This window comes from Xenopus laevis, chromosome 8L (genome assembly GCF_017654675.1).
Source record: "Xenopus laevis strain J_2021 chromosome 8L, Xenopus_laevis_v10.1, whole genome shotgun sequence".
NCBI lineage: Eukaryota > Metazoa > Chordata > Amphibia > Anura > Pipidae > Xenopus > Xenopus laevis.
This window is the reverse complement of record NC_054385.1, coordinates 114,733,887-114,749,546: the sequence shown is the minus strand read 5'-3', so window position 1 is coordinate 114,749,546 and position 15,660 is coordinate 114,733,887. Positions and strand designations below refer to the sequence as shown.

At 35.8% G+C, this 15,660-nt stretch overlaps 2 protein-coding genes across 2 annotated transcripts; both read left to right on the top strand.

Moving 5' to 3' along the window:
• Positions 1-1,131: 1,131 nt before the first annotated feature.
• On the top strand, positions 1,132-2,052 carry LOC108699012 (olfactory receptor 5V1). The gene has a single exon (XM_018230869.1). It carries the CDS (start codon positions 1,132-1,134, stop codon positions 2,050-2,052), a length of 921 nt encoding a protein of 306 aa, XP_018086358.1.
• Positions 2,053-12,065: 10,013 nt separating this feature from the next.
• Positions 12,066-12,992, top strand: LOC108699011 (olfactory receptor 1Q1). Its single transcript, XM_018230867.1, has one exon. The coding sequence runs from the start codon at positions 12,066-12,068 to the stop codon at positions 12,990-12,992; it is 927 nt and encodes a 308-aa protein (XP_018086356.1).
• Positions 12,993-15,660: the final 2,668 nt, after the last annotated feature.

The following is a 15,660-nucleotide window of genomic DNA, read 5'->3' as shown; positions in this document are numbered from 1 at the left end:
GGGCAGATTTATCAAGGGTCGAATTTCGAATTTGAAAAACTTCAAAATTCAAAAAGACCAACTGAAATTTATAAAAAAAACTTTTTTTTGGCCGAATAGGTCAGTTTTCGAACGAATAGGTCCGTTTTTGATCGAATTCAAATCATAAGAATCGAAGTAATAGCGCATTCGATCAAATTAGATTCAAAGTTTTTCCAAAGTCCACCAATTGACTCCAAATAGGTTCTAGGAGGTCCCCCATAGGCTAAAACAGCAATTCGGCAGGTTTTAGATGGTGAATGCTCGAAGTCGAATTTTTAAAGAGACAGTACATGATACATTTCAAAATTCGAATTTTCAAATTTTTTTCAAATTCAAATCAAATTTGGACTATTCCCTAGTTGCACAAAAACACAAAAATTAGCTCGACGTTCAAATTTTCACTTTGACCTTTGATAAATCTGCCCCTTAGTGTTAATACCTGCTCTGGAGCTTCGTTAAATATTTTATCGCAAAAAAAACACTTTGCGCTTGAGAAATGTAATTACATATGCTCGCAAAAGCAATTGAGGTCTTTTTTCGGTCATAAAGGATGCAAACGTGGTCGCTAACGTTCAGCTAATGAAATATATTACAGTCCCCCCATAAAGTTCTAGGAGTGCATACACAGAATGCTGTTGAGTTCAGTAGAGTATCCCTTTGTAGTGCAAAACCTTTCATAAACTTCACTGTTTGTAGATACCCTGTTAACACAACAAGTTGAACCTCGAGGGACAAGTCTTATCTATAATCTTTAGGATGGGCAGGCCAGAAAGGCGAAGGGAAATCTTCCGAAAAGATCTCTTCCACATTCCTGGTTTAGCTGGCTATTGTATACTAGTGTGCAGAATTAGCAGAAACTAGAGGCTAGATTTTATCCTGTTTGTTACTGTAACTTATTCCTGCCCTGAAATGAAACACTTCTTTTCCACTGAATTAAGTTCTTGTGTAGCGGTGTGCTTTCTGAGTCATGTCTCAAACAAAGGTTTGCCAATTGTTTTTTTATAAACCTCCTTGCAGATGACAAATAGAAGTAACATAAAACATTTTCTTTTTTTAAACCAATTTCCATTTAACGCTTTGTATTCATTTCTTACATTTACAGAGTGTGACATGAATATTCAAAACCAGAGCAAATCCATGGAGTTTGTACTTGAGGGAATATCATGTCCGTTCCAGATTCCATGCTTTTTGGCATTTTTGTCTCTTTATGCCCTTACTCTTACAGGAAATGTCCTCATTATAACTATCATATGTCTGGATCCTGTGCTTCAAACTCCCATGTACTTCTTTCTATGCAATTTGTCATTACTGGATATTTCTTACTCATCTGTCACTCAGCCAAAGTTTCTTTCCATGCTCTTAACAAATGATACTGGTATCTCTTTCAATCAGTGTATATTGCAGCTCTATGTTTTCTTGTCTCTGGCTTCTACAGAGTTTCTGTCTCTGACAGCTATGGCTTATGATCGCTATGTAGCCATTTGCAACCCTCTTCATTACTTTATATTAATGAGCAAAAAAATGTGTGCCCTATTGACGATAATGTGTTGGTTGGTTGGCTTCCTTGATCCAATGGCACACACTGTTTTCATTTCTCGGCTGAACTTTTGTAGGTCTAACATTATAAACCACTTCTATTGTGACGTCTCGGTTTTACTGAATCTTTCTTGTGATAACACATATTTTATTGAATTTATGAGCATTATTGTTGGGTCTGTGTTTGGATTACCTGCTTTCATACTTACCCTCTCCTCCTATGTGTGTATAGTGTCTACCATCATGAAGATCCCTTCTTCTCAGAGACGCTGGAAAACCTTCTCTACCTGTGTGTCTCACCTTACTGTGGTCATTATCTTTTATGGAACCCTTTTAATTGTCTACATGAGCCCTATAACCTATTATTCTTCAGCTAAAGCAAAGTCACTTTCCCTTCTTTACACTGTCCTAATACCTTTATGCAATCCTCTTATCTACACTCTCAGAAATAAAGATGTAACAGTGTCACTGTGGAAATTTTGGAATGTAAAATGAATCTACTATACAGGGTAGACTGTTAGACAAGCATTGTTAGTGGATCTTTAATTGAAAAGTGTCAAATCAGGTCAATTTTTTTTCTGCTGTCTTGAATATCATGGAACTATGACTTTTTAATTGTAGGGATATGTTTTATGCGTATGTGTGGGGTGTGTGTGTTTAAGAAAATATAGTAAATATTATAACACTCCATATTCTACCTTGCAAATTGCAGGAGGCTACCAAAACTAGTATCTAGTTACTACTAACTAACTAAAGTATTATTCCTGACTGTTGTACCTTCCTCAAATATTTTCAGGCAAAGTGATCCAGTTGATGCAATGATCCCTATCACGTGGCATGGAAAGCATTTTAGCAGGGCAAGCCTGTTTGTCTCTAGACTTCTTTAACAGTCTCCCATACAATATCCCAAATGGCAAGACGCCTTGTTGAACAGCAAAGAGCAGAAAGGAAGCAATTCACCCCCTACAAATTTCTTTACATGTTTAGCAGCAACTAGTTTAGCAGCAGCTACTCTTAGGAGCCGATTTGTTAAACCTCAATTTTTTCTGTTTGAAGTTTTTAAGGAGAAAACTTGTATTTTTCGTAAAAAAAAAAAAACTAAAATTTTTAGAGATTTATTATACCGCAAATATGTTGAAAATGTGAATTTGGAAATACTCCATCTCAAACCTGTACAGGTCATGTAGAAGTCAATGGCAGATGTCCCTGTAGTTTTTTCTTGACATTGTGATCTGTGCTGGATAATCCGATAAAGTCTGGGTTTTCGTAAAATAATATTATAAATATGAGTTTTCGCAGCTATAATTCGGTAAAATAGGGTTTTCGGGTCGTCAACTGTGTGATATGAATTGACGCTTGATTTTGTTGCAGGGTTTATGTTCTAAATATAATATTCAGAGCAAGCTCACCAAATTTCGTTGTTGGCTTCTTCCACAGGTATTCTGTGTATAATACCCAATAGTTCAATGCATTCAGTAGTTTGTGGAACAAATCCAGGGCAGCAACTTGTCGGCAAAGTTCTTTATTGGGAAACTGAGTTACACAACATGTTTCGGGCCTACGCCCTTTATCAAGTGCCTTGATAAAGGGCGTAGGCCCGAAACATGTTGTGTAACTCAGTTTCCCAATAAAGAACTTTGCAGACAAGTTGCTGCCCTGGATTTGTTCCACAAACTACTGAATGCATTGAACTATAGGGTTTATGTTCTGTCTGTTTCAAGGAAAATTATTAATAAAGAAATTCGATTTGTGGAAGGAAAAAAATTTGATGAATTCGAGTTTTAGTAAATAGGCCCTTTAAAGTGAATGTTTCTAGGTACCAAGTGACAGTTAAGGATTACTAAAATTAACATGTAACCTTTTGCAGAAGGTTCTAAAGGTCCAACATGATCCACATCACTGTCTTAAAGGGAACATCTATAACGGTATCAAATGAGCAGGTTTTAGACTTATTTGTCTGGTTAACTGACACACAAAAATCATCAATATCCTTGTAAACACTTTGGCAGTAGTGATGGGCGAATAAATTCAGCAGACACAAATTCGCAGCAAATTTCCATGTTTCGTCACCACCGAATTAACTTGCGAAACTGTGGCGACAAATCGCCGGTGAAAAATCCGGCGCGTCAAAAAAAATCGTCAGAATTGTCGCTCACGTCAAAATTACCAAGCTTCAAAATTATTTGGACACCCATTGACTTCAAAGCATTTCTCAAATTTTTCGCTGTTTCGCAAATTTGGGGCGAAAATCCACAAGTTTTTCGGCAAAGCGAAACTGCACAGATTTGCCCATCACTACTTGGCAGAAAAACCAAGTATGTGGTCTAAGGTTTTATCACAGCTCATATAGTTCCCTGGACATGTGGGCAAAGTTACACATGGCCATTATTAACCAACATTTATATCAAAACTTCCCCTGTTTGTGTATTTTTGTACACTCTGTATAGCAGATCATTCTAAAATGAAAAACAACAAAACATGTTTTCAGATACAATTATATTGTTACAAATTTCTGCCACTGAATTCACACTCTGTTTTTTTCTAAAGTCAGAAAGAAATAATTGTACTAAATAGATAACACCTTTACTTATCTCTCTTTTACAAAGATATTTGTGATCCGAGACATGATTTTAACTTCACTCTTTTTTAGAAACCCGTTTGTCCACTTATCTCTGTTTTTGGGTCAATTTCAGGCACTGTGTCTGGCTAAAGTTGTCTGAGGAGAAAGGGAACAGTTTATCTGGTACATTTGGGCACATCTTAAAGTGCTGGTTAACTGTAAATTTGCAAATATAACAGTGTGTTTTGCAAAAACTGTTTATAAACATTTGCAATTAGCTTTGCACATTAAAGGAGAAGGAAACCCCCTGGGCGCAAACCCCATCCCCCGTGTTGCCCCCCCTGGCCTACCTGTCCCCCTGGGCAAATGCCCCTAACTTCTTACTCACCCCTCTGCGCAGGTCCTGTCCACGGAGTTCACAGTCGCCATCTTCTCCCATGCGCGTCTTCTTCCTGCTTTGACCGGCATCTTCTGGCACATGCGCAGTAGGAACAGTTACCGGTACGGATCTACTGCGCATGCGACGAATGTCCCGAATTCATCTTAGTTCAGCAAAAAAAAAAACTGTTAGACAAACTATTTATGAAATATATTTATTGTAATGATAATTACTATAAAACTTTCATTGCCCATATTTTTGGGGTTGCAATTTCTAATTAGAATTCAAAATTTATCCAACCAACCATGTTATGAATGTTATGAATGAAGGAAACCGTGCGTTCCTTCTAAACTGCCCATTTCCATTCCTACGGAATTTCCAATAGGATAAAGCTAACCCAGTGGGTTTTAAAGTGCAGCCCTTAATAATTGTTGCAAGAAAAAACATACATTTATTCAACAAAGACTTGCAGTTCCAGGAAAGCAAACTTAGTACCCTAAGATCATAACTTCAGCTGGGAGATTTGAACATGAGGTTTTCAGCTTAAAATACAGAATCTTCACAGTTGTACTATAGCGCATACATATTAAGGGGCTGATTCACTAAGCTCGAGTGAAGGATTCGAATGAAAAATACTTCGAATTTCGAAGTATTTTTTGGGTACTTCGACCATCGAATTGGTTAAATTCGTTCGAATTCGAACGAAATCGAACGAATCGAACGAAAAATCGTTCGACTATTCGACCATTCGATAGTCGAAGTACTTCCCCTTTAAAAAAAACTTCGACCCCCTACTTCGGCAGCTAAAAGCTACCGAAGTCAATGTTAGCCTATGGGGAAGGTCCCCATAGGCTTGCCTGTGATTTTTTGATCGAAGGATTTTCCTTCGATCGTTGGATTAAAATCCTTCGAATCGTTCGATTCGAAGGATTTAATCGTTCGATCGAACGAAAAATCCTTCGATCGATCGATCGCAGGATTAGCGCTAAATCCTTCGACTTCGATATTCGAAGTCGAAGGATTTCAATCCGAGGGTCGAATTTCGAAGTATTTTTAACTTCGAAATTCGACCCTTAGTGAATCGGCCCCATTAAGTGTAGATGTAGAGAAGCAATGAGGAATAAATAGTAAAGCATTTAAAAAATTAGAAGTCAAAGGGGACAGATTCTACCTAGTGCCTATAAATACTACAGCTAGTGCTATAAAGTAGTATCAGGAAGGTAAAATTGGAAAATGAGGAACATACTGCTTGGCTTTCAAAGACTAATCACACAATTATTTGAAAGTATAGCAATATAAAAAAGATGGTGGTTCAGGGTGTTGCTCTATTAAAAATTTAGATATTTTATTTGCAAGGTACTCCAACACATATTCAGTTCTTTTCCTCAGTGTATACAAAAGGAATCAGAGTTACAGAACAGAGTATATACATCTACCCATCAGTTTAAACAAATTGTCTGTGGCTGACACAGGATATGGTGCTTTCTTTGCCTTTTGAACTAGGCCTCAGAGCCTGATGGAATGTAACCTTGATCAGATAGATTGAGTTGGAGTAACGTTTGCGTATTTTTAGTATTTAAAATGGACTAGGATTCTTGATAAATACAGACCTTTAAATTTAGTTTGAGGTGGGAAAGTTATTATATACTGGAGAATGGCATAAGTGTAATGGAAATGGAAGTCGCTACTCACATGCAAGATGGCGATGGTGCCAAGATGTCGACGGCATCCAAAATGGCGACTCCCTGTCTCTCCATGTGGATCCTGCTGGTTGCAGCGCTATGACGCCAGCGGAATGGTCGCCAGCATCAGAACGCGCGTCGGTATCTATACGCCAGCGTCGGGACACCAGCGTCAGCGTCATGACGCCATTGCGCCCAAACTTTTGGCGCCAAACCTGGCCTATATAAAGCCTTCTGGACATTGCAGACATTGCCCAAGTATAGGTTTAACTTCGTGTATTCCTGGGTGTGTTATTACTTATTGATTCCTGTGTACCAACCTTGCCTGTTATTTCGTATTGACCCTTCTCTGCCTGGATTGAACTATTGCCTGGACTTTTGACGACTCTCTTGCCCAACCCTTCTGATAACGCGAACTTTGGTCTAACTACCTGCCTCCTCCTTGGTCCGCACTCCAACTGTGCCTTCGGGCCCTTACAATAAGTAGTAATTAGCATGACTTTAAGATTCAATTGCTTAAAAGGAATATTAATGAAAAAGGGAAAGTACAGAGAAGGTTAACTAAACTGAAGGACAGGAAGGGCAGATCAAATTGGGATTCCCATTGTCACTAGGGAAATGTCCCCAGAGCACTTACAGACAAATAAATACTTGCTATTTTGTAGTGCTGAAAAGCAGTAGAAGGACACCAATGTATGCAGAGATTTTACCACGCCAAATGATATATTGTAGCTACAAATATTATTTTTCAGGTAATATTGAGTATATGAATAGAAGTCTTGCTAATACAATATTGTGGCTTACATAAAATATTACATAAATATAATATATAAAATATTTGCTTCTTAATGATGTTTGCAATATATGAAGGGATTCCTTTTAATAAATACAGATTAGTAGGTTTACTTTAGAATATTGACGCAAGGGCATTGACCTGTGGTACAGGATGTTGCATTTTCCCATGCACTAAACACAAAACATTTTTATTGTAACTAGTATATTGCATACATTAAAAATTAAATAATCCTTACTTAGAAAGGAGCCCATTTATGCCAGTGCAATAATCTGAGGAAACTAATCAAAAAATTGGTTCATTATTAGCTCTAGATGGATTGGATCTAATTGTTGATTGGTTAATGCTTTTTATACAGTAAAATGTGGACCTATGGTGGTTAATGTGACTCTCAGTTTCCATCAGAAATGTTCTAGTCTCAAATTGAGATGGTGGTTCTGACTTCTAGAGATGTCATAACATAGGGGTTGAGTTTTCAACGTTCGATTTTTTTCTGCAAAAAACTCACAAATTCAAATTATATTTTCATAAAGTTGAATGTTTGGTATTTATTTAACACAAAAAAATCAAAAAAACTCAAATGTAAAACTTTGGCATCTTAAAGCTTTGAGATGATATAAAAGTCAATTGGAGTTGTCCTGGGCAAAATTAAAAAGTATTTTACCTTGTAAACTCATAAATTCAAGTTTCTTTAGCTTTTAAACTCAGGGTATTCAAGTTTTTCTTTAGATTTTTGTAATAAATTGAATTTTTTATATTCCAATTTTTTAATAAATAAGCAAACATTTGAGTTTTTTAGTAGAAAAAAACCTCTAAAATCACAAAAAAAATAAAATTTTTGATAAATATGCCCAGTAGTGGAAAGATGCATGCCTGTGAACAGGTAATGAGATAAGGGCATCATCAGACAGGCACTGGTGACTTATTCTGTTTCTAAAATTATAAGGGTTAATTTAAAAACCTTTTTCAGCTGCATGAATGTTATTTTTGTTATTATTATTATTATTATTAATAATAATAATAACAATGTTTCATATTTGTATTCTGTCTACTTTGGACCACAGTAAAATGTTATACTATCCCTGATAAAAAAAATAGAAACACTAAGGGGCAGATTTATCAAAGGTTGAAGTGAAAATTTGAATTTAAAAAATTCAAATTTTGAGCTAATTTTTGTGTACTTCGACTAGGGAATAGTCCAAATTTGATTTGAAAAAAATTTGAAATTTTGAAATTTATCATGTACTGTCTCTTTGAAAATTAGAATTCAACCATTCGCCATTTAAAACCTGCCGAATTGCTGTTTTAGCCTATGGGGGACCTACTAGAAACTTTTTAGAGTCAATTGGTGGACTTTGAAAAGTTGACGGGTTTTTTTGGAAAAATTTTTGAATCGAATTTGATCGAATGCGCTATTACTTTGATTTGTACGTTTCGAATTCGGTTGAAAACTGACTTATTCGACCGAAAATTAACCTATCCGGCCAAAAAAACCGTTTAATTTCGGTTGGTCTTTTTGAATTCCTATTTCGAAGTTTTTCAAATTCGAAATATGACCCTTGATAAATCTGCCCCTAAAATTCAAAGGCAAAGGGAAATTTTTAACATATACGGGAAATAAGAAATCATTGAGCTTAACCTTGACAAACACAATAATAAAAAAACACATCCTTCTTTAAATCACAGTACTGTATATGAATCTGAATCTGCATTTCTTACAAGGTATACAGTATATTGAACACATTATTTTTTTGTAAAGGATATATTTCATTCTTATGGAAACCAAACAGTAAATGAAGGAATAGGAATGTCAGATTTTAAGATATAATGGGATTCATCTACACTTTTTGAAGTTAAACATAGACTCCACTCCAAGCCAAAGCTGTTAAGTTCAGTTCAGTAGAATATCCCTTTGCAGTGCAAGACCTTTTAAAAACGAAACTGTATGTGAACACCTGGTTAATACTATGAGCTTAATTTTACATCACCAACATCAGTCATATTTAGGACTAGACTACAAGTAATATAGAGCTCATATTTTATGTTATGTTTTTTATGTATGTTACAGCTATGTAGATGTAGTCCTTCTCAGAAAACATGGGGTAGTTTAAAAGCTGGTGCTTATAAATGAGAACAAACTCATCAAAATGATGTATCTTAGACTTGTACAAGCTTTTGTTGACCATCAGTAAATACATATATTTAGGGCCCCATTTATTAAACCTTCATTTTTTTATGGTCATGGTTTTTAGGGGGAGAAACTCTGAATCTGAAAATACGTCACCGACCTGTTGAGGTCATGTAGAAGTCAATGGTCAATGGTCAATTTATTGACCTTGTAAACTGAGCTGGGTAATCCGAAAAAGTCAAGGTTTTTGCCTGATAAGTCCAGTTTTCACTGTGAAAATTATAAAGTTGAGTTTTCTTAGTGTCAATAGTACATTATGGAGTATATTTATCAAGGGTCGAATTTCGAATTTAAAAAACCTCGAAATTCAAATTTAAAATGACCAACCGAAAATTAAGTCTAAGTTTTTTTTGGCCGAATAGGTCAGTTTTTGATCGAATAGGTCTGTACTTCGAATCATGCGAATCGAAGTAATATCGTATTCGATCAAATTCGAATCAAACGTTTTTCTCAAAAAAAACATTGTTTTTTCAAAGTCCACCAATTGACTCCAAGTGGGTTATAGGAGGTCCCCCCATAGGCTAAAACAGCAATTCGGCAGGTTTTTAATGGCAAATGGTTGAATTCTAATTTTCAAAGAGACAGTACATGATAAATTTCGAAATTCGAATTTTCAAATTTTTTCCAAATCAAATTTGGACTATTCCCTAGTCGAAGTACACAAACATTAGCTCAAAATTTGAATTTTTAAATTCAAATTTTCACTTCGACCTTTGATAAATCTGCCCCTTAGTGTACACAGTACATGATAAATTTTGATATTCAAATTTTTGAATTTTTTTCAAATTCGAATCGTTTCCTAGTAAAAGTATACAAAAAATATTTTTTTAATTCAAAAATTCACCTCAACATTTGATAAATCTGCCCCTATGTATTGGCTCTCGAGTTTGTTGTGATATATTGTAGCTACTATTTTTTCGAAAAAAGTGGGAAGGAGTTTGGTCGACTTTGTTTTAACAAAAAAACTGATTAAAGGAGAAGGAAAGGTTAAAACTAAGTAAGCCTTATCAGAAAGGTCTATCTAAATATACCAGTAAACCCCCAAAGTAGTGCTGCTTTGAGTACCCTTTCAAAAGAAACACTGCATTTCTTTCCTTCTATCGTGTACACATGGGCTTCTGTATCAGACTTCCTGCCTTCAGCTTAAACCTCATTGCCCTGGGCAAGAGCATGCTCAGTTTGTTCCTCTTCCCCCTCCCCTCCCTTCTCTACTGTAATCTGAGCCCAGAGCAGGGGGAGACTCAGGCAGGAAGTGATGTCACAGCACATTAATACTGCAGCTCCTATCCTAAACAAACAGAGAGTTTCTAGAGCTTTTTACTCAGGTATGGTAAAACATTCTACAGAATAAATATAGCATTCTAGCTTGCACTATTGCAGCTAATCTATTGGCAATAAAATGCCTCCGTAGCTTTCCTTCTCCTTTAATTCAAGTTTTAGTAAATAAGCCCCTTAATGTAGCAGGCAAGAGAACTGAATTCAACTTAAAAGCAGCACACATCCTTACACCAACCAATACTTTGTTATGTTTCTTAAGTTGCAAGAATGTAATAATGGTTTATTAGCTTACAGTTATTATGAATTCAAAAGGGGAAATGTAATATGCTTCATTAGCGCAAAACAAACATTTGCAAAGAAGCTTGCGAACATTAGCTACCATGTTTGTGACATTTTTGACTGATTAAAGACCTCAACAGCTTCCGCGCAAAGTTTGGGACCAAATTGCTTTTGTAAACATTTGCAGTGTATATAGTAAAATTTCACAATCGCAAACCATTTTTTGAGACAAAAATATTTTTTTATTACATTTTCCCCATAAGGTCATCCCGCAGTTCTGCTCCCATTTCATTACAGTTATTATACAGTACATACACTGGAGATGAGCACAAGTTTAGAAACCAGCATTCTAACAACTATGGCTAGTATAACAGCACTGGGATCTACCCCTACCATTTGCCCTAAAGAATGTCTCTTCCACATTCCTGGTTTAGCTGGCTGTTGTACGCTAGTATACATTTGTCAAAGGACAAGTAACACCAAAAAAACTTCCTTAAGATAATACTCTTCATCTAGGGGCAGATTTCTCAAGGGTCGAATTTCGAGGGTTAAAAAACCCTCAAATTCGACCCTCAAAGTAAAATCCTTCAAATTTGAATATCAAATTCGAAGGATTTTAGCGAATAAAAATCATTCAATTGAACGATAAAATCCTTCGAATCGAACGATTTTTAGCGATCGATCGAAGGAATTTTATTCGACCAAAAAGAACATAGAAAAGTGCTGGGGAAGGTCCCCATAGGCTAACATTGGACTTCGGTAGGTAAGTGGCGAAGTATGAAGTCAAAGTTTTTTTTAAAGAGACAGTACTTCGATTATCGAATAGTCGAACAATTTTTACTTTGAATTGTTCGAATCATTCGATTTGATTGAATTCGATTGAATTTGACCAATTCGATGGTCGAAGTACCCAACAAAAATTACTTCGAAATTCGAATATTTTTTCATTCAAATTATTCACTCGAGCTTAGTAAATCTGCCCCCTAATGTTTTAAAAGGGATAACTTATTCCTTTAAAACTTTATGTCCCAGATGACCCAGGCAATTCACCATGTCCCTCCCTGTTACTTTAAACAATGTTAAAACATTAAACATATTGATTTTTTTAAATCAAGTTCCATTAAAGATTTGTACTCATTTCTTAAAATTGTCACTTATTTTTTCCATTGAATCGAATGCTGTGTCATGGTGTGCTTTGTAAATCCATGTGTCAAAGAAATGTTTACCCATTTACTGTATAAGCTTCCTTCAAGATAACAAAAAAATAAGTAACTTGAAACATTTACATTTTTTTAAAACCAAGTTCCGTTGAAGAATTGTACTCATTTCTTTCAATTGCAGGGTGTGACATGAATATTCAAAATCAGAGCAAAACCATGATGTTTCTACTTGAGGGATTTTCATGTCTTCCTCATTTCCAGATTCCATGCTTTTTGGCATTTTTGTCTCTCTATGCCCTTACTCTTACAGGAAATGTCCTCATTATAACTATCATATGTCTGGATCCTGTGCTTCAAACTCCCATGTACTTCTTTCTTTGCAATTTGGCATTACTGGATATTTCTTACTCATCTGTCACTCAGCCAAAGTTTCTTTCCATGCTCTTAACAAATGATACTGGTATCTCTTTCAATCAGTGTATATTGCAACTCTATGTTTTCTTGTCCTTGGCATCTACAGAGATTCTGTCTCTGACAACCATGGCTTATGATCGCTATGTAGCCATTTGCAACCCTCTTCATTATTTTATGTTAATGAGCAAGAAAATGTGTGTCCTATTGACAATAATGTGTTGGTTGGTTGGCTTCCTTGATCCAATGGCACACACTGTCTGTATTTCTCAGCTGAACTTTTGTAGGTCTAACATCATAAATCACTTCTATTGTGATGTCTCGGTTTTACTGAACCTTTCTTGTGATAACACATATTATATTGATTTTATGAGCTATATTATTGGGTCTGTGCTTGGATTACCTGCTTTTGTCCTTACCCTCTCTTCCTATGTGTGTATCGTATCTACCATCATGAAGATCCGTTCTGCTCAGGGACGCTGGAAAACTTTCTCTACTTGTGTGTCTCACCTTACTGTGGTTATTATCTTCTATGGAACCATTTTAATTGTCCACATGAGCCCTATAACCTATTATTCATTAGCTAATGCAAAGTCTCTATCCCTTCTTTACACTGTCCTTATACCTTTATGCAATCCTCTTATCTACACTCTCAGAAATAAAGATGTCAAACAATCACTGTGGAAACTCTGGAATATAAAGTGAAACTTTTATATCTGAAACATATAGGGAATGCTGCTAGGCAAGCATTGTTAGTGAAATCAGGGGATCCCTTTATTTTTAGATCTTTTCTTTTACCACATGCACAAGGCCCTGTGTACGCTCTCTATTTCTACAATATGTGCAGGGGACTTTCCAAGAACTTGCAGCACTGTGTCATGCAGACTGTTCCACTCAGCTTGTTCTGGTAGGCCCCTTATGCAGATGTTACACCACCATCCCCTATTATCCAGATCACCCAGTCTTTTCTGTAATGTACATATGGTCTTTGAGTAGTATGTGTCTGCAGAGATATGGTCCTCTATTGAAGCGTTGATCTGTTCATTATGTGACTCTAGTCCATCACGGTAATTTCTGTTTTTATATTAGCAACTTCCACCTTGTTGTTTTAAATGTCCACAAAGTCTGTTTTAGTTGTTTAAGTCTTAAGAAGAGTAGGGGTGTCAGTTTCAGAACTTACTGATTCTTGTCTGATTCTCCTGCAGGGCTCTATGTGCGTCTCTGCACCATTTTGTTTCCTTGTGGGGCCTGCTCTGGATTGTTTGAAATTAAAAACTGCTACAGCCGATGTTTGGAATCTTGACTGTTTCTGTGTTTTCCCTCAGCACAGTTAAAGTAATTTAGAGTTCATTTCAAATTTTCATTATTGTCTTTCTCTTTTTCTTCTCAAAGAAAAAGAAAGAAATCAGATGAGCAAAAGTACAATCAATTTGTAGCCAATATCTAGGCTCTGAGGTGTTTATAATGCCTATAATAAGTATACTCTGTTGTGTTATTGACTGACTAGGATGAACTAGATTAGTTGAAGAAAAAAAATGTAGAGGCCAGAAAGAGTGGATTAATCTTTAAATATAAGAAAGAGCAGTGAGCCACATAAGAAACTCTTCAAAAGGGTTCTCAAACCAACCAGTATGGAATTTCTATTAATTATTGGAGGCCATTAAGAAATAAGAAGGCCACTAAGAAGCTTAGTAATATATTTATATATTGACTTGTAACAAATAAAGTGACATTCATTAGAGGTTTTGAAACCAGGGGAGAAGACCATGAATTTTGTTTTTTAGAAGTTATTACATTCTTAACAATCGGGTGTTATATACAAAATTATACCCCTTCTTGTAGCTATTTTGACAACATGAGCAGAAAGTCTGTTCAGACCTGATGGTTCAATAAAGTTTTACAGCATTTTCTTATTTATTATCTGATTTCTCTTCAATCTCATTCTCTTTGTTATAATCATGCTGAATGTATTTTATCTGTTGCCTTGCTAAATTTACTTTCTGCTATACAGTATGTCCCATGATTGCTCTTATGTAGGCCAAAAGCCACAATGACTATACCAGACAAGAACCAAAGCAGTAACAGTGGATTCAATCTCCAGGGTTTCTCAGATTATCCCGAATTGCAGATTCCATTGTTCTGCCTGTTTCTCCTGATCTATCTCCTTACTTTACTGGCAAATGTACTTATCCTTATAGTGATTTACCAGGCTTCCTTATTGCATATTCCTATGTACTTTTTCCTCTGCAATCTTGCATTTATAGATATTTGTACTTCTTCTGTTTCTCAGCCTAAACTTCTTTCTATGCTCTCCAGCAGGGACAATACAATTTCTTTTAGTGCTTGTATGACCCAGCTATACTTCTTTCTGTCTTTAGCTTGTTCTGAATTTGTTTCATTGACTGTCATGGCATATGACCGCTATGTCGATATTCGTAATCCTTTGAGTTATCTCACTGTGATGAACAGACGTGTCTGTGTTTTATTGGCTATCACTTCCCGGAAATTTAGTTTTTCAGCAACATTGGCACACACTTTGCTCATTTCACATTTACCTTTCTGCAGACCATGGGCAGTATATAAAGTCATACAGTATGTATGTGTTTATTAGTGATGGACACTTTTTATTAAAAATATCTAAAGAAGCAAAATGAAGACATAAATCCTCTAATGTCTTAGGCCATGAGCCCACCATAAAACAATATGTGGCATGAGCTTCAATGTTAAAAAAGTGTAAATAAGATATTTTCAACTTGTAAACATAATCCCACTTTAAATATGAAAAAACACCAGCATGTTGACTCTTGCTTAGGACTTTTTTGGGATACGGGATATGATTTCACTGATATAATAATAATATTGAGTATGTAGCCAAATTTTATTAATTTGCCAGTCAGAACCTGGGGAAAAAAATTTTGGGGAAAAGGGTAACAAATTGAAATTTTCACACTTTAATAAATTAGCAGATTTCAGATCGTTTGCCTGAGCGAAAACTCACCTGGCGAAAAGTAATGAAAGTTCAAATTCATCAGAAAGACACAACTCTCTCTTTAGTAAATGTGCTTCATGGTGTAAAAAAAAAACATTTTAGATCCCCCAGGATAACAAAGATACACATAATGGATCTCAAGCTTGAATATATTTATTTCCTGGTATTTAAGTGGAACTAAATAATTTCTGCAGTGCTTTATAGAGATTAAACATAATTCACATCAGTCCGTGCAGTGGAATTTATAGTCTAAGGCAGGGGTGCCCAGACTTTGTTACACTGGGATTTACTCTCAACGCCTGGCCCCCATCAAGAGATCTACTTTGATAACGCGTAGCACATTTTTTTGGCCATACCCATTTTTTGTGGCCACACCTCCTAATT